General features: G+C 42.9%; 1 protein-coding gene across 1 annotated transcript in view; it reads right to left on the bottom strand.

Moving 5' to 3' along the window:
• The window catches only part of EFEMP1 (EGF containing fibulin extracellular matrix protein 1), a 678,736-nt gene extending 660,489 nt beyond the window's left edge, over positions 1–18,247 (bottom strand). The window contains exons 1-2 of the mRNA XM_069608055.1: positions 18,103–18,247; positions 17,353–17,437 (exon numbers count right to left, since the gene is read on the bottom strand). Coding sequence (XP_069464156.1) covers positions 17,353–17,430 — 78 coding nt within the window. The 5' untranslated portion in view covers positions 17,431–17,437; positions 18,103–18,247. The remainder of the gene's footprint in view (positions 1–17,352; positions 17,438–18,102) is intronic.
• Between the last annotated feature and the right edge of the window lie 367 nt (positions 18,248–18,614).

Genomic DNA, 18,614 nt, shown 5'->3' with positions numbered 1-18,614 from the left:
ATTTTTTTGGTTATGTTTGTACATTTCCCATACACCGATAAGCGATATCGCCACAAGCTAATATACTCACTCAGTTATATGAAATATACTCATATAGTAAATGCCATTCTCCCAACAAAAAGCCACTGAAATTAAATAGAAAAAAACTATTTGAAAAAAGAGCTAAAGTTAATGTCATAGAAAGTACCATCTACATTGGAATGGGTAACATAAGGAATCCAGGGAGACCAAGAATGCTTCAAAAGAGACTAGGCGTCACTATTAAGCTACCTGCAAAGCGATTATATGGTGCAATGGTGCCCTCACAAGATCAAGATATTGGATATTTTAGGAATCTAAAAACACATATATCATCTAAAGGATGGACTACACTTCTGTCGAGGGGAGGGGGCTGGGAGGATGGGGCAGTTGAAAGTTAGATAAGTATTATTGTATTGTGTAATTAGAAACTAATAAAAATATGTTAAAAAAACAAGAAAACTAAAAAAGTCACACATACAAACAGTAGAAATAAAGGTGTTACGGTACACACACTGAATGTACATCACCACAAATGCAGCCATGAAACGTGGAGTATAAAGTTTCTCTATATACCCCTACAAATTCAACCTTAACACTCACTTCAAATATTAGGCAGGTTACATCAATACTATAGTTGAAGTGAACGTCAGGGTTGGAGTTGTAAAGATATGGAGTATGTCTTTATACTTCGAGTTTCAAGGATGAATTTGTAGCAGTACAGAGTGGGTGTTAGCACTTTATTGTTTCTACTGTTTGGAGATGTTATTTTTGTTAGAGTAACATTAACTCCTTTTTAGAACATGTTTTCTATCTTATTTATGTGTGCATACATAGGTTTTCTGTAGCATGTGTCAAGCTGGTAAGCTATTGGAGGCTATACAAGGGGTAATGTGGTGCAGTGAATAAGAGGAAAGTAGAAGGTGAGGTCGTGGGTTAGAGAGTGTCAGCTGGTGTGGGTCAGCGACGGGTATGAAGGGGGCCTGGCTGAAACTCAGCAAAACAACATAACAACAACACAACTACCTATTCACTGCTGGCTAAATCCCTGGCGAACATTATGTTGGGACATCAATTCTTTGTCTCCTTAAGATCTTTAAAAGCTTCTGAGGCACAAATGGGATCTGATCTGGGGATCTTGTTAGTGATACTAAAATGAGAGTTTTCATAAGGTACTCTTACTGCACCAGATGTAGTTAGATTGGGATTGAGGCAGTTTGACTAATACAATTTGAGAAAATCACTTTTGATGACTCCTTTCTGATCTCTCAAATGTTTATCATAGATGGGTGTCTGGGAAGGCAAGTAACAATTAGCTAAATAAGCATTACAACTACAGAAAAAGAGAGGGTCAAAACAAATCATAATGGTCATGGATTGGTACAATATATATGGACAGAAGTATGGGCTGGAAACCCCAATTACACAAACTACATTCCAAATCATCCGAAAGGTAGGGTTGTCAAAACGTGGCATTTTCAAGCTTTAGTGAAAATGAAAAAATCACAATTTTGACATATAACCATTGAACGATGGTATCCTCACTGTTATGTTCCCAATTTCTATGTTCTTAAAGATATGTGTGAGTCTTACATGGAATATGCTAATGTCCCACAGCATTAATCTCTACGTTTACACTGATAGCATCCATATGTGCCTTAATTTGTCATTTTACAGATCCATCTCAGCTTTGACGCTCAGGATTGTTGGAGTTTGGGTAACCAACACAGGGGGATAGTTGTATTTTATTTACTTATGTAGTACGTATACCCTTAAGTGTTCAACTACTTTCCTAATAGCAATAAACACAATGGTCTAAAGCCACTGTCGGATTCCATATCACACTAATGGACTTATAGCACAACCTGAATAAAACATTACCAAATCCTGGACTTATTCTTTCAGACTGAGTTTCAAAGGCAGCATTTTGTTACAGATAATAGGCCTGGTGGGACGCCATGAACATTTAAGGATGCTATTGTCTGAGACTACAATATCATATTTTCGAATAATTAATGTCCATGGAAATTCTAATAATATATGTTATTCCAAAATGTTGCTCGGTCTTTACTTTATTTAAAACTATTAGCTGCTATTAGCTGCTGTAGGGCGAACTAGACTTCTCTGCTCTATACCTCTCTTCTCAAATTATTATGGCATAGATGCAGATTTCTTTTTGACTGGTATTCACCTAGGTTCTGAAGAAAGTGATACAAAAAGCACACAAGGTTACATTAAATGCACACTGCAGTAAAATATATAGTAGTTTGTCTTGCTGTGTTTGGATTAGATACTTGCATTTCTTTATTTTGCTTTTTCCTTCAATAAACAATATTTCCTTAGTTAACATATTCCTTTCTTCGGTGCACATGTCCAATATACAATATTTGTCCAGGGAATTACTTGCTGTCTGTCTCTCCAGCACATTCACTACAATACTTCAGTACATCATGTTCATTTTCATTCACTGTTGACTATGGTACAATTTTATTTGTGATAAATATTTTCCATTAACATCCAGTTGATGGTCACATATTTTTTACTATCATAAATTCTTGTCCCTGCCAAAATGTTTTTCATGTATGACACTTTCTCAAAGAATAGGGAGAAAAAAAAAAAAAAAAGACGCATCAGAATCCCTGCCGGGGGACGATGGTAGCCTCCAGCCATGTGGAGGCGCGGAGCAGGTATGACCCCGCTTTGAGCCTCCTCACGGCTGGAGGCGGCCACAATGCCCACCGTGGACAAAGGAGGCAGAAGGTAAGTGGGGTGGGGAAGGCAGGCAGGTGGGAGGAAAGGGGAAGAAAAAAAAAACCCCTTACCTGAGTCCCCGGAGGGGGCGAAGGCAGCTTCTCAGCCGTGGGGAGGCTCGGAGCGGGGATGGCCCCGCTTCGAGCCTCCTCATTGGCTGAGGGGCTGCCACACCCTCCGCCGTGGACAAGGCAGCTGGAATCCTGGCCGAGAATCTAAGGATTCTCAGCCGGGTAACGACCCAGCGAGAGCCAATCAGAATGCGTGTTGCATTCTGCTTAACTCTCGTCGGGTACTAATATTGGGAAAAGCCATTTTAATCTAACAATATCGCTGTTCGTTTTGTTGTGGACTGTTTAAAGTGGAAAGATGGGGGAAACAGGAAGTGGGAGACAAAACAAAGTAATAAACATTAGTTGACTACCACTTGATATCCTGTTTGATATTGTAGATTGTGAGCATCCTAAACTGTCAGTATACGCTAAGTACAATTGCATCATTAAAAGATAAGCCAAGCTATTAGGTTCTGAACAATTTTATTACATACTCTAAAGACCAAAGCATCTGTACAATACTAAGCAGTGGAATTGTGTGGCATACCACATTCCTAGCGAGGCAGGAAGCCCATGACACAAAAGCAACCACTGACACTACACTCCTGTTGCATTCGGCTTCCCCGAAAAAGATTCAAATAACAAAGTGGAGCCAGAGAGAAATCCAAAATTCTCTCTCGGATACTTTACCTAAAAGGTTTTATGAAGAGTTTATTGCTCTGGTGGTGGTGGCCCAATTAAAAACAAATTAAAATCCTGAAGGAGGAAATGTTTAAAGGTCGTGATATGCTATGTACGCTCACACTGCTTCACAAAAAGTTGATACTGATTTGTCCTACCCAAAAATATCTAACAAGGTCCATATCAAACAAAATAGTGAAATCTCTGATGGCAATTCAAAAAGGTGCTTCTAAAAATCTAGACACACTTCTTGCACAGCATTCCACTCCTAAAATATCAAATGGAAATCTGCTAGCAACAGAAAAACCTCAGAGAACCCCATACCACAACCAGGTGGACTGAGGAAGCCACAAAGTCACCAACATGCTAAGGGCTATGAAGTCTGTCTTCCATCGATACCTTATCCCTGAAAAAACTGTGAAATCGAAAAGTTGTACTACAACGCAATGGACTTAATTGAACACAGGCCCAATTTTGTTATTTTTATGTTTTGTTAATGATTATTTGTAAAGCGCTGAAGCCTGAAGACAATCAAGTGCTAGGTGAGCAGAAAGCATACACATAAATGGAACCACTCAGCTAGCATGGAAGATATTGATGATAGATAAGGAGTTTAAAAGGTTGTCTGAATTTAAGAAGTTTATATTAAATTCTAAGAGTTACTGGAAGTTTATTCCAAATCCTAGTGCCATGGATCGAAAAACGTCTTGCACCTGCTAAATTGAGTTGGAATCTCGGGGGAGTAAGCAGCATCATGGTCGAATCCCGATGAGGTTGGGCTGAAGAAACATGAAGTAACCTGTTTGAAAGATAACATGGAGCTCCGTCATATGTGCATTTATGAATCAACGTGAGGATTGTGAACGAAATCCTAGCTTGAACAGGCAACCAATTAAGTTGTCTTAGTGCAGGGGTAATATGACCATGACAAGGAAAATTCAACATGACTCTTAGGGTGTTATTTTGCAAAATGTGAAATTTTTAACATCAATATTTTGGTAGGTCAGCATAAAGAGAATTGCAATAATCCAATGTTGAACATATAATGCATATAATGGCCCGAGCAATTACAAAAAGTCGATCTTGAGAAAGATAATGACGTATGTTTGTAAATCGATAAATATAATAGGAAATTACTAACAATTTGATGAGTTTGAACGGAAAGATCTAAAAGAGATTCTAATAGTGACTTGACCTTGTGTTAAAGCAGGGGAGTGGAATCAAAGTTAAAACAACAGGAGCATAAGGACAGAGACAGAGACAACGAACGGGGAAGAACCAAAAGTAATTTTGGCTCGGTGGTATTGAGGCCCAGCCAGTTAGTGCACATCCAGGATTTAACCTGGGTCACAATATTAGAAAGAGTGGCATTGCCTAAAGTGACAAAATACGTAGTGTGGGAGACCCTTAGAAACAAAACCCCATATAAGAGGAAAGATGGAGCATGGGAAAGTGTGGCAGCCTATCTGCAGAAATCGAAGTGTGTCCTTTTAGCAGAACCGGGTTTAAAAACTGCTTCTATCCTCATCTGCTGAGGTGAGAGAAAGTCCCCAGAAATACTGTGATAAAACAAGGAACTAAAAGAGCAAGTCCCCATTCTGAAAATGGTACTTTGGTGGTTTGTACTTTTTCTCTGTGTACACGCCACAGCCTCTTTTTCCCTACATGCAGCAGCTTGGGTGGAAAACCTCCAGCAAACCCTTCAGCTCTTCTCGTGTAGATTGGGCTCTTCAGTCTAGAGCCCTAATTGCCCTGCTTCCTGGGCCTGTCTGTGTACCTTATACCAGTCCTGTTCCTCAAAGAAGAAAACTGCCCCCAAGTATGCCGAGACAAGGAAAGCATTGAGTTCCCCGTCGTCCACATCGGAACAGACACCTCTGGACTATTTCACCTCTAGCTCCTGCCATATTGGCTTTTTCAGCTTCAGGCCTTGCTCACTGTTCACCTAAAGGTATCCATTGGATGTTTACCCCTCAGGTCTCTCTCCTGTCCCCTGGCAATTGAGTGTGATCACTTCCCATTTGCTTGTGGTGAAGCAATCATTTTGTATGTACATAGATTTGTTTTTAAACTCCCGTCCCTGTCTTTTTAAATTGCCTTTGAACATACTTCTAAATTGTGTGTATTTCATTGTTCCTTCTGATGCACCCAGAGTGCCGAAATGTGTAGATATAAACCCGAAACGTGTTTACAACCAAGCACGTTTGATGGGATAGCCAATCAGTGTACACTGTGGTGGTCTCAGCTTGACTCACTAAACAGTGACGTCTGACAGAGAGATGTCATAACCTCTTTGGCATATGCTTTACTCTGAAGGATCTTATTAAAAGGTGGACTGCCAGTTTATGGGCATGAGCCAAGCGCGTAGTGTATTATTTTCAAATGTGCACGTGGCGAGCTGCCCATTGCTCTGAAGTTTAAGAAAACCGAAGATCGACAATCCTGGGCTATCCTCCTGTCAAAAGACTGCCATGCCGTGTTGTGAAGACTATCTGTGTAGCTAACGTGACCTTTGTTTATGGCACAAACTAAATCATTTGTTCAGTAGACAGCACAAAAATAAAACCTTCACAAGCTAAAACAGATACTCAAAGACAAGTCACCATATAGACACAATGGGGGTAAACAGGAATCTAATTACTCAATCAGCAATCACTGCAGGAGAATTTAGATGGCCAACCTAGCTTTACACTCAGTGGCAGCAGAAGCCTATCTGGTCATAGAACATGGTTTTGGCCACAACCAGGCAAATATAAATGATGGTGTTTTTTATGGAATGGTCACTCCCCGTGCAAGTCGACATGTGAGTGGAATATGCATGCAGAGAGGTGAAGGCCATACACAAGTACATGCAGTTGCAAGCATGAGGAAGAGTGGAAACCCCCAACCTACACATGCAGAAAGTAAGGAGTCAAAGCCTATTGTGGGTGCCAGGGAGGCTGCATTGGGCATCAAGAGAGTTAACAGTAGTTTGAACAGAGGGAACGGTGCAGCGTCCTGGGGAAAGCGTGGTTGGGGCAGAATACGCAGATTACGGGAAGATTACTTTAATAGACTTTGTGTTTTCATTCAATTATACTTAGTATTTAACAAGATAAAATAAGCATTAGCAAGGCCAATAAGTATAGCCTTTTTCTACAGCCCCTGCACACTTGCACACACACATACAAACAATGCAGAAACAGACCACACACACACACACACGCAGGCACACACAGACGTAGTGAGCCATGCAAAAGCAGGACGCACACAGACTCTACAGCAGGGGCCTGCCATCTTTGGGTCTCCAGCGATTTTAGACTACACCTCCCGTAAATCTTAACCAAAGTAGTCAATTGTGAAGGATTATGTGATGTTTTATTTATAGTGCGCGCCAGACCCTGGGGCATCAGGGCGCAAGACATAGGAATATGTTCAGCTTAGTTACATAGGTACATGATATACATCAAGGATCATAAAGGACAGCGTAATTTACACGAAAGACTCAATACAGAGTAATAGGAATTAATATACAGAGTAAGTGTCCAATGAGGACTAATACACAGTAAACTAATCAATATACAGGAAAATGTCCAGTGAGGAAGAGTATTAACCATCAAGTACGTAGTTAGCAAAATACTAGGGTGGCATCTGCGTGGTAGAGGCAGCTGTGGTATGGCTATAGCATGGCAATTTACTTGTTTTCTTTCAGCCAGTCAGTCATGTTCTGTCTAAATTTGGCGAAGGTTTGAAATTCTCTTAGGCAAGGAGGCAGGGAGTTCCACAATTGAGCTGCCATAACTGGGAAGCTAGATCCCCCGATAGTGGATAGTTTAAAGTGTGGTACTAGGAGGCAGTTGGAGTTGGCTGATCTAGTCGGTCTCTGGGATGTTTTTCTGAGAATCCTATCAGTTAAATAAGGCAGTGCTTTATTGTTTAGACATTTATAGGTAAGGGTGGCAATTTTGAGTCGAATTTTGTCGAAAGTAGATAGTCATTTGTATTTTCTCCTGGTAGAGGAGATGTGTTCCTTTCTATTTTTCTTGAGTGCTGCTCTCAAAGCACTATTCTGGAGTACTTGTATTTTTTGGATGATGTGTTTACTCGCACCAATGTTCAGGGCATTACAATAATCCAATTTAGAAACTATGAGGGCTCTGGAGAGAATTAGACAGCTATTTGTGGAGAGAAATTGTTTACTTGCTCTGAATAATTTACAGGTATATGCAGTAGCAGATGCCAGGGAGTTGACTTGTTTTGTAAAGTTAAGAGTGGCATCTATGTAGAAACCTAGAGTCTTCACCTCCTTGGCTACTTTGATGTTGTTACCATCAATGGTGAAGTGTGCATAGTCCGGGCTTAATTTAGATAGTTGTGCCGTAGTGCCTAGGATGATAAGCTCTGTTTTATCATCGTTCAGGCATAGTCCATGGGTGGCCATCCATGCCTGAACGATGCCATAAATTCTATTCACCAAAGCCAGGTCCAAGGAATAATCTCCAGTAAGAGGTAGGAGGATTTGGGAATTTTCTGCACAATTTGTGTAGGCGATACCCAAATGGTCCATTTCGTCAAAGAGGGGCTTGGTGAATACATTATAGAGAGTCAGTGACACGCAAGATCCCTGGAGTACACCACAGGTTATAGGGATAGGATCTGCTGATGCCGAGGGTGAGAAGACTCTCATAGTCCTATTTCTCAGGAATGACTCTTTCCATATTATAGCTTCCTTAGAGAAGTGTGCTGCAGAGTCTAGGTGGCTGCATAGGACTTTATGGTCAAACAGGTCGAATGCAGCCAAGAGTTTTAGGGGGAGGAATAGGGCTGATTGGCCCTTGTCTCTGAGTTCCTCTATTTGGGCCTTAAGATCATTTAGAGCTGTTTCCGTACCATGTTGGGGACGGAAACCAGATTGGCGAGATCCTAGTAAGAGGTTAGATTCCAGGAAGTTCTGGATTTGAATATATGCCACTTTATCTAGAATTTTTAAGAGAAATGGCACAGTGTTATAGGTCTGTAATTTGTGGGTATGGTTGGATCAAGGGTTTGCTTTTTGAGGAGTGGTAGTACCCAAGATTCTTTCAAATTATTAGGGACAGAGCCAGATGTGAATGAGGAATTAATAAGTTTAGATATGAAGGGAGCAAGTTCTCTAGCAGCGTCCTTGATAAGTTGTGCTGGGCATTGGTCGCCCTTACAGTTGGATGGTTTAAGTCCAAGTATAACCTTCTCCACCTCAATAACAGAGACTTTAGAGAAGCTGAAACGTGTATCTTATTTGTAGTGTGGCAGCGGTACTATGCTATGAGTGGTTTGGGGTGCTAGTGAGGCTTTCTTTTGGGCAATTTTACTTTGTAAGTTAGAGACTTTGTTAGTTAGTGCTTGCTGAATGCTAGAGCACCAAATGTTGTCTTTAGTACAATTTTCATGCGGTACGATGGGTGTTTCTAGTTCTTTCAGAATTGTGAACAGTTCTTTGGTACTAGATTTAGACTGTGATATTCTGTTATTATACGTCTCCTGTTTAGCTAGGAGGATGTCTTTCTTGTATTGGGTTGAGATATTGATACGGTCTGTTTTATTTTCAGCTAAAGGTGAGAGTCTCCAGGCAGTTTCACATTTTCTTTTGAGTAATCTTAGATTCTTTAAATGTGGGGTGAACCAGGTGTTGAGGTGTTTTTTGGGTTTACTCTTCCTTAGTTTGAGAGGTGCAATGTCATCAAGGGCAATAGTCATAGCTTTGTCATATTGTTCAACTAGAGAGTTAGGGTTCGAGTTATCAGGTAGGGAGTTAAGGTTAGGTGGCATGTAAGGAAGTAGTTTGTCTACTGTCATATTTTTTTGTTCCTCGTTAGAGTTGGTGGGGCAAGTGGGGCCGTCTGAGCTGTAGCCGATTTAGTTGCCAATGTGAATGACAGAAGATAATGGTGAGTCCAAATTTGAGGAGCAATGGTAGTAATAGTGACATTGCAGTTGTACTCTGTGATCCAATCGTGAGTTCGTCATTTGTCATGAATGGGTATGTTAACTTTCTGGGTAAAGCCTAGTTCTTTCAAAATATTAGCAATGGCAGTGGATTGGGTATCCTTAGTATTGTTGTAACCTAAATTAAAATCACCTAGCAATGTGTGGTGCAAAACATCTGGTGAGACACACATTGCAGCCCCCTGCTCTACAGCAGGGGCATATTTAAGGTAAAGGGCCCTGTGTGCAAAAATGACAGCGGGCCCCAAGTGGGCGGTTCATGGAGGTGGAGCCTAGAGTGGGAAGAGTTGCGCAATGATGAACTTTAGGCATAAATGATTCATTTATTTAAGTTGTGTTTTTTTTACAGTTTTATGTGTTTAGGGGTCTGACTCTAGCTAGAGACAGCTGGGGCTCCTTGCCAGGTTTTGCTGTCAACCCTCCCTGTCTCCCTCGGACACTGGTTTCACTTTCACGCTTAACCTTGCTGGGTTTTTTTTCGAGCATTCATGTAAAATGCTTTTGAAATTTCTCCTTTCAAAGTTTGCAAAGGGTAAACTTTAGCGCAAATACATCACAATTCTAAGCACAGTGCCAGCTGCTGTTTACCATTTCACTTCAAAATGTACTTCACGTCTTTGTGCAGCGCCAAGGGGAGGTCTGGCATGTTGGAAACCTCAAATTTATTGGTGCCTTGTGAAAAATAAATTTGTATTTTACAGCTCAAATATATACATCAGGGAAAAATGCTGTGGCAAATCTGAATAGGTGTGACTTTACATGGCCCGAGTACTGCTATGCACTGTAAAAAGCAAATGTACTAGTGGTACGCACAGTGTCCCAATTATTTATATTACACTTCCAGCTCTTGTGGGGTATATTTACCAGCCCCAACAGAAATCCCCTGCATCACAAAACTGCATTTTAGCCGTTACACAAACAAATGGCTGTGCGTTTGTCTATCAAGCACATATGGGGCGAGATTGAACATAGCCACCACAAGAATGGCTGCATTTTGTTTTCTTCATGTGAACCCAAAGAAAATATCTCAAAGGCAGAATGGCTCAGCGCTGCTTTGCTGTCATCTCAAAAACTCAAAGCTGCACAAGAAAATGTCCTGTATTTAAAGCAACGTCGCAGTGGTGCTATTATTATCTTTAAACATCTCAAAGTTTGTTCTTAGTAAAACACAGCCATGTCCATCTATTTCATGCCGAACACCATCAAATGAGGGCCATCCCTCCCAGAACAGCAATGTGTTGTCAAATAAAGTCTGTCAAGAGCCATTTCATTTCAGTCCACACGGCTAGCATTTACTTTGGAACAAATTAACCCACGCAATGTACTTCAACAGAAAACTCTCTCTCTCTTACTATGTGTCAACTACACAGAAACCATTTTCCAAGCATATCCCTGTGTACAGAACTGACCAGAGCTATAAAAAGCCTTCAGAAACCAAATGCAAGGAAAACGCATCTTGTGAAATCAAGATATAGAAAATTAACATGTGTAAATCTGTTTTTGTAAAAGCAAGAAAACGGTTCTGTTGAAAGCTAAATGTGAAATCATCCCAATACTCGCACAGAAACAGTATTATATGTGTGGGGCTGGGGTGGTTTAAATGTATATTATATTTATTTACAAAAAGACTTGGGTTCTGGGGAAGAAAGAGAGAAAGATAAAATAAAAATGTTTGAAAGCAGCAGAACCAGTTTGGCAAGGCAGGCACTTCAAAGATACCAGCCACCATGGAAAGGAAGCCCCTTTTCAAATATGAAAGGTCCAAGTGGTGGAAATTCGTGACCTCGTCAGATTGGCCGGCATGTCTACAAGCAAGGGACAATGGGCCAAGGGGAACTAGCACTGTCACAAAGAACTGTGAATTCCTTTGACACCTCTCCTCAGCTTCAACTGCCTAGGATCAAAGGGTGCAATGGCAACCATGTTGCTCAAACTGACACAGAGGGGGCAGGCTGTCTGTGGAGATTTGAAGGACTGCCCACACAGTGACAAATGCCATCCATAGACTTTTAAGAGGCTTTTACATTAAGGCATTTATTTCAATAATCTGAATAAGCAGTAATGTGAGATTATAACAGTTTTACTGTACATTTTGGACAAGCAGAATAAGACTATGTGTGTCTTCCTGGCATGTGGTGGACCTGAATGGCAGTAAAAAGGCATTTCTGGCACAGATATTAAATTTGGAGAAAATATGCCAGACACTATTATGCTTATGTGTAGCCATTTGTAGGATTTTAGGTAAAATGTTTCTCGTGATAAACTGCGAAATGGTGACCAAAGGGCGAAGCAGCATTGCACAGACTTGATGTTTGAACCGGCATATTCCTTGTAAAATATGTGATCTGCCTCTCTGATTTGTATAATGGTGATGATTGTAAATATAAGTTGTATTCCATAACTCCGTTTTGTGAAAAATTAGGCTTGCGGGACAAAAGGAGTCATAAAGGCATACTCCTAAGGGGAGGTCACCTACTTCAATCCAATCAGCTCGGAGGGAGGTGGCGACAGGAATAGCCTGACCTATCCTAAATCAAGAGATATGTCCAGATTATTTCTGGCCACATTGTAAATTCTCTGATGTCATTCTGCCTATATAAGAGCTAGGCAGGGAGGCATGAGGAGATTCAACATTCAGAATTCACCCTGCAAGACTCCAAGACTCCAGAACAGAGTCCAGAGGTAGCTGATCCAGATCCAGGCAGAACTACCTATCCAGAACTGCCTATCTAGAACCTCTTATCCAGAACCACCTATCCAGGACCTCCTATCCAGAACCACCTATCCAGAACCATATTAATCCCAATAATTCAGGGAGAAAGGACAAAAGGCTGCTGATCCCTTGGGGAGAATCCCGCAACTAGACCCTGTGCCCAGCTGATGCATCCTGCTGTCCACAATGACCAGACCCCTGTTGCCCAGCTGTTCCCATAAAGGAGAGCCCAGCCACTGCCCAAGTTGTTCCGCTGTCCAGAGACCTGGTTAGCTGTCCAAACTACCCAACTCAAGTGCATTTTGTAAGTATCACCCTCCACAGTACCAAAAAGCTGCATACACCGCTCTGTTACCTTGCATTCTGCCAAACCCTATGAAAACCCCATAAAAACCCTAGTAATCTCCTAAATTGTCAGCATCCTCTGTTTATCCGGACCTTAGAAGAATCTGTGTAGTATATATCTGTTAGTGTAATTCTTTCCTAATCATTTCAGTCCTTTGTGTAAGTCCGTAGTTCCCTTTTTGAAATAATTAATTAATTCCCACATATGGAGGTGCACGGCGCAAATTGGTTAAATTTGAAAATTATCCTCCTTGTGTGCAGTGTCTTTCTTTAATAATCTAGCCACTAAAATACAATCTCAGTAGAACGAATCATTTGTTAACAAAACCAATTTTTGCCTGTGTGATTGCTTTCATTATAAAATCCGATTTGCATTTCCTATCAAAAAACCCATACTGTCACTCCATAAGAGTCCTCCCTTCACTTCAGTATCCTATCTGTTATGTGCCTTTGTTCCCCATCCCAAAAACTGATTTCCGATTTTAATTGCTGCGGTCATTTCCTTAGCTGTTTGCTTGTTTAAAATCTGTGAAAAATAAGAAATTGCAATTCTGCCACGTGTGATTTTTGCTGCATTGTTATCCTTCCCAAAGTCGATTTTCTTACCTGCATTCATGTTGCTTTAGTACCTTGCCCAGTAGCTTGTAAGCTTTCTTGCCTCTTTAGTATGCCACACAAATTCCTGTCCTATACATTCTACCGCACATTGAAACTGACCTCTAATTATAATTGGGGGAGCATTGCAGGGGGAGTACTTAACACAAGTGCTATCTATAAGTATGACAAAAAGTGATCTTGCTTCCATCTCCATTAATGACTTATGTATCTGATGTCAGAAAGTTAAATTAATTGTATCATAACATTTTGCAGTATAATATCCCCCCACTGGTGATTGCTGCCCTACATTTGATTTGTTTGGTTTTGAATTTGAATTTAAAAATAAATAAATATTTCATTTTTACACATCAGCCTGGATCATGGTCCATTGTGAAATGGGGTGTTTGGCAAGGGGGGGTGTGAGACGGGTTGGGTGCCTTCTCAAAGCAGATTCCAAAATCAATAAAATTAAAAGCGTTTTTATTGTGCGCCACATCCCTTGCCAGTGGAAAGAGTCCTGGTCTGGAGTGTGCCACAGCGTAAATTCCGTTAAGCTCTGAATGTGGGGTCTGCGACGTGTGTCAGTCAGAGAGAGACTGGGAAGTGAAGGGGTGGGCAGGGTACAGGGGCCCGCTCGCCATTTGTCTGCCTGGCGACTGTTAAATCCGCCTCTGCTCTACAGGTAGCTTTGCAGGACTCCCATTAGGCAGTACAGGAACCCACAAGTCAATATCTGTGCTAATGACTACTTTCAGGTAAATATATAAATTTCTCAGAAAAGGTTGCTCCCTATAAAAAGGCATAGGAAACACTAACTGCTCTGCATGTAGACTGGCAAGAAACATGGATGTTGTGACGTTTGAAAGCAGGAAGGGGTTATTTACAAGCAGAGAAACGAATCCATTTGGACCTTAACTAGTTTAAAAGCGCAAAATGAGCAATCATTTACAAACAGTGAAAGAAGCACATTTATGGAAATAAAGGCAGTGACTTGCTCACGCAGAACAAAACAATGATCACACACAAATGCTGAAGTTGAACACATGAGTGAGTATATATGGTTCATTGTTTAAAAAACGTTTTACTGTTATGGTGAGTGTTGTGCCCAAATAAATCAGCACAAAGTCCAGTGAGCGCCATGCGCTTAGAAGGGTTGCAAAGGGTTGCAAAATTGAATTACTTTCATGCACTTATTCATCAAATATAAAAGTATGGGCTCATTTATATTCCCATAATGCTCTTTGATTTTATGCACAGGAGAAAGGAGTCCCCGTGTGTGTTTTGTGCCCACTCTACCCTTTTAAAAGAGATGTATTTACAGAAGTAGGGTGATTTACACAATTAATGGATATTTTCTATACAGACAGAGATTTATTTATAAACCGTGAGAGATTTATTTTGCATACAGGTGCAGACAAGACCATATGCAACCATACTGAGTGAACCAAAATACATTTTTGCAGGTTCTCATAATGTACTGTTTGGGCCAGGTGACCCAGGACTAAGACCTTCCCCTCTTTAGGTCATTCTCATCAAGCAATCTTCATGCCACGTTCATCACTTAGGTCACACCCCCTTGTCACATCCCGCCTCCCCTCTTGATTTCTCATCCCACTTAAGGCAACGGCAGCGAGGAATGGGAGTAATGTGGGCTAGTACGGCTGACTGTGTGTGGGGTGGGCGTTGGTGCGGCTGACTGTGTGCGGGGTGGGCGTTGGTGCGGCTGACTGTGTGTGGGGTGGGCGTTGGTGTGGCTGACTGTGTGTGGGTGGGCGTTGGTGTGGCTGACTGTGTGTGGGTGGGCGTTGGTGTGGATGACTATGTGTGGGGTGGGCGTTGGTGTTAATGATAGTTCTAGCAGAGGGAACAGTGCAGTGTCCTGGGCAAGGGGATGTGTGGGCAGAATCTGCGAATCAGGGGCAGATTGAGGGGTGCCAGGAAAGTTGTACGGGGGGTTGGGTGGTGGAACCCTGAATAGAAAAATCAACGAAGTGACCTTATGTGCACATGCCTGAAAAAAAAAGGAAACAGCAGCGTTTAGAGAGTAACGTTCAGCGGGTGCAAGAGTGGCAGATGACGCAAAACACGCTGCAACTACACCTAGAACTGATTTCCCGGTTCATGCACAGCAAAGTACTGTTTAGAACTCACTGAGCCTTTGTGTTCACTAATGTAGTGTAGTGAGCAGTATAATGCGTGTTTTGGCTCTGTGATTGGGTTAAATCTCAGGCATATAGGAGCAGCAGGGCTGGGACTATGGTGTCGAGGTGGAATTAAGGAAAGGGTGCGATTGAACACACGTTTGATTGCTAGGTTACCGCACCCTGGTCAAGAGCCCCAATTTGAAGTGTTCTACTCTTCAAGCGCCTTGGCCCTAGCCCCTCCATGGGTACCGAACCGAGAGTAGCTCCTACCCCTGCCCCACCAGTGACGAGGTATAACCACTTCTACACAGTGCAGCGGATTGGCAGGGCTGCATGCAATCATATTCCAAGCATCAAGACTATATAACCAGAGTTGGAATTGGGTCGCAATTAAACGGTTCCATGTAGACCCATGCCCCAACACACCCTCAAGTTCAAAATGCTCTCTGCCCCTGACTTCCTGAACGTCAGGGTTGGATTGGCCCCTCTGCCTTTCGGCCCTGCCCTGGGGAGTGGGGGCCGATTTCTGGCCATGCCTGGGCCGGTTTGGGAAAAAACTTTGAAAAAAAAATATTTTTTCACCAATTTTTTTCTTCTTCAAAAAACCTTTCATCCTTCTTAGGCCGATACATGAGTACCAACACAGGTTGGGTGATATTGTATGCATATTTGTTCTATAAAAAACAGCTTAAGCGTAAGTGCTATACAATAACATATTATCATTTGACCTTGGACTTCTGCTTGGATTCACAGCAATTTAGTGTACTTAGGAACAATGCTATTTGATGCCACTTTCTGTTTTGTCAAGGGGTAAAAAGTTGTGTTTTCTCGCTTCCTGTGAAGTCACTTTGGGTAGGGGGTCAAATGACATCCCTTCTGGTGATGTCATCAGAGGTCAAGGATCATGAGGCGAGGGGTGGGCCACTTTTTTTTGGGTGACCGGGCCTATTTCTTGTCCCAGTCCGACCCTGCTGAACGTCATGGTGACTATTCTGACAGATGAAATGAAAATCTTACCAAGTGTGCATTGCATGCTCAGAAGGAATGCACATTTGAATTACTATCATAGACATATTTGTTAAATTGGTGGCCATTCTCATGTTCCCAAAATGCACTTTGTTTTTATGCAAAGCAGCCACCATCCTTTATTCAGGGCACCCACGTTACATAACACTTACCTCAGCCCCTGAGTCCTAACCGCACCACTGACAATCCACCTCCACACTCCTATACAATACCCCTCCCTCCTCAAAGGAAGGGGAGTTCCCCCAGTACACTGTTTCCATTTCCAGCAGCTTATATAACATGGCAGAGACTTAGTGAGCTGAGACTGAATGTGCAGGTAGGGGAGCAGATACTTCTGTGCCACTGGTCTTTGCACTGCTTGACTGGCCACGTTTTAACCTTGGGCGAACGTTATCAGATTTCAGCTCACCCGAAATACCCACGCCTTGCATTGACAGATCGGGAATCCACGGGCTAGATAAAGCTGGCAACTCCTCGTTATTCCCACGTGGTCCCCTCAGTACGGCGACTATTTGCCATAAAGCCTGGAATCTGGAAATGTGCGCGCGGGCCACCTGCAGAATTCCACTTTTCTATAGTCGCACTTTGATGGGTAACATCCCTGTGCCCATAAACGCGGGTCAGCCTTGCAAACTAGTAACACAACATCCTTACAATATGCTTTTAACGCATTTTAATGAACCGTTTTGAATCTCTGTCATGATTAGAAGATACGTCATTCACGTAGAAATGTATTTATTGGCGTTTTATAATGCGTCACAAGTGGAAGGAAAGGTGGAAAGTGGGAATATATGATTTTTAATCATGACCACCTGCTGCTGTAGAGCTTTCCTGGTGTCAAGCGGTGACTATAATGACCGGACTGTCAAGACGGTGGCCTACTGCATGAGAGGGCACGCGTTTTAAATCTAAAAATGCATTTCCCCATGATAACACCACGCCTTTGTTTGGAAGTCCCCCCTCCGCTTGCCGTGTGGCCAGGAACCTGTAATTTTAAGGAAGTCAGGCCTATTGTCTACCCTCGGGAGGTAATTACTGTAAACGCCGCCTTAATCCTCACCGTGTAAGTTATGGTTTCCTCCGCTTCCTGCGATGCAACCGCCAGAAACAACGCGGCCAGAAACAAGGCTCCGAGCATGGCGAAGCTGCAAGATAAAAGGACATGTACACCTGAACACACAGACGAGCTTTTCGTCGCTTTTCCTAGACTGTCGAAATTCTGCCCCATCTGTGTGTGAGGAACGGGGGTGGCTGGCACGCGCGCTGCGCTTGGTTAGAGTGTACACAGCCTATGTCTGGAGTGTAGATGGTCACACACGGTCAAGTCCATTCCATTTCTCCGGCATTGGAACCTGGTCAGCAAGCTCGCCAGGCTTTTTGTCGCAAGATGGTGCCCTCCCCTCTGCCCTCTCGCCCCCAAAAGGGAAAAGCTCTTAATGTCCATGCCCCAAGATGCCATACCTGCCAAGAACCAGAACCGCACCATAGAATGCCAATGTAAACGATTGCCTATTCACATGCATGCCCGCACCCAGATAACACCCTCTTGGGAAAGACACACTCCCTCACTCTTGCAGTTAAACCTGCCTGGCTCTGTTCTCCCGCCAGCTAGTAAAATAATAAGTGTGCCTGAAGCGTGCACGTTAGACTTTAAAGTCCAAAGATAACTACGCACGCAGTTGTGCCAAGTGCAGCGCGTCCTGGCATTTGGGGCCCCGACTCTTCAGTCGGACTATCTTCTTTCAATACGTGGGCACCGAGAGAAACACCGTGGCGCAGAATAAGCGAGCTGCCATAAGTGCGCGCTTACCTGGCTCGGTAAGGTGCTGGGCGCCGGGTCTGGGTATGCACGGCGAGATCTCTAGCTGCAGACGAGCCCCGGAGAGTGCTTTAGAGAAAGTAGCCTCCGTGCAGGCAGAAGCATGGAGCGGGGGTGGAGGCAGAGCGAGGAGGGCGGAGGGGGAGGGAAGGTGCGTGCCTGACAGGGACCGGACTCACTGCGCGCCGCCCTCCTCTCACTTTCCTCGGGGTGGCGGGTGGAGGGAGGGCTGCTCCCTGACGCACTCTGGAGATGTCGGTCTCCAACGGAGCTGTCTCATGTTAGAGGGTAGATGGCGTGGGGCTCGCGGCTGATCGAAGGGCTTTTGGGAGACTACAGTGATAATAGTAACGTTACGTTTAAAACGAGAACACCATTCCCTTAAATAGGTGCTCCCAAAGCCATCAGGTAGAGCCACCATGTCGCCTTAATCACTGCAGGTTCATGCGCGAGGAGGCTCAACTACGCTGAAACGGACAATTAATCAGTGCCATAACAAAAAG

Source organism: Ambystoma mexicanum, chromosome 4q, assembly GCF_040938575.1.
Source record: "Ambystoma mexicanum isolate Mex_15411 chromosome 4q, UKY_AmexF1_1, whole genome shotgun sequence".
In the NCBI taxonomy this organism is placed as follows: domain Eukaryota; kingdom Metazoa; phylum Chordata; class Amphibia; order Caudata; family Ambystomatidae; genus Ambystoma; species Ambystoma mexicanum.
Note: the sequence above shows the minus strand (reverse complement) of the source record. Positions and strands in the feature narration are given on the sequence as shown.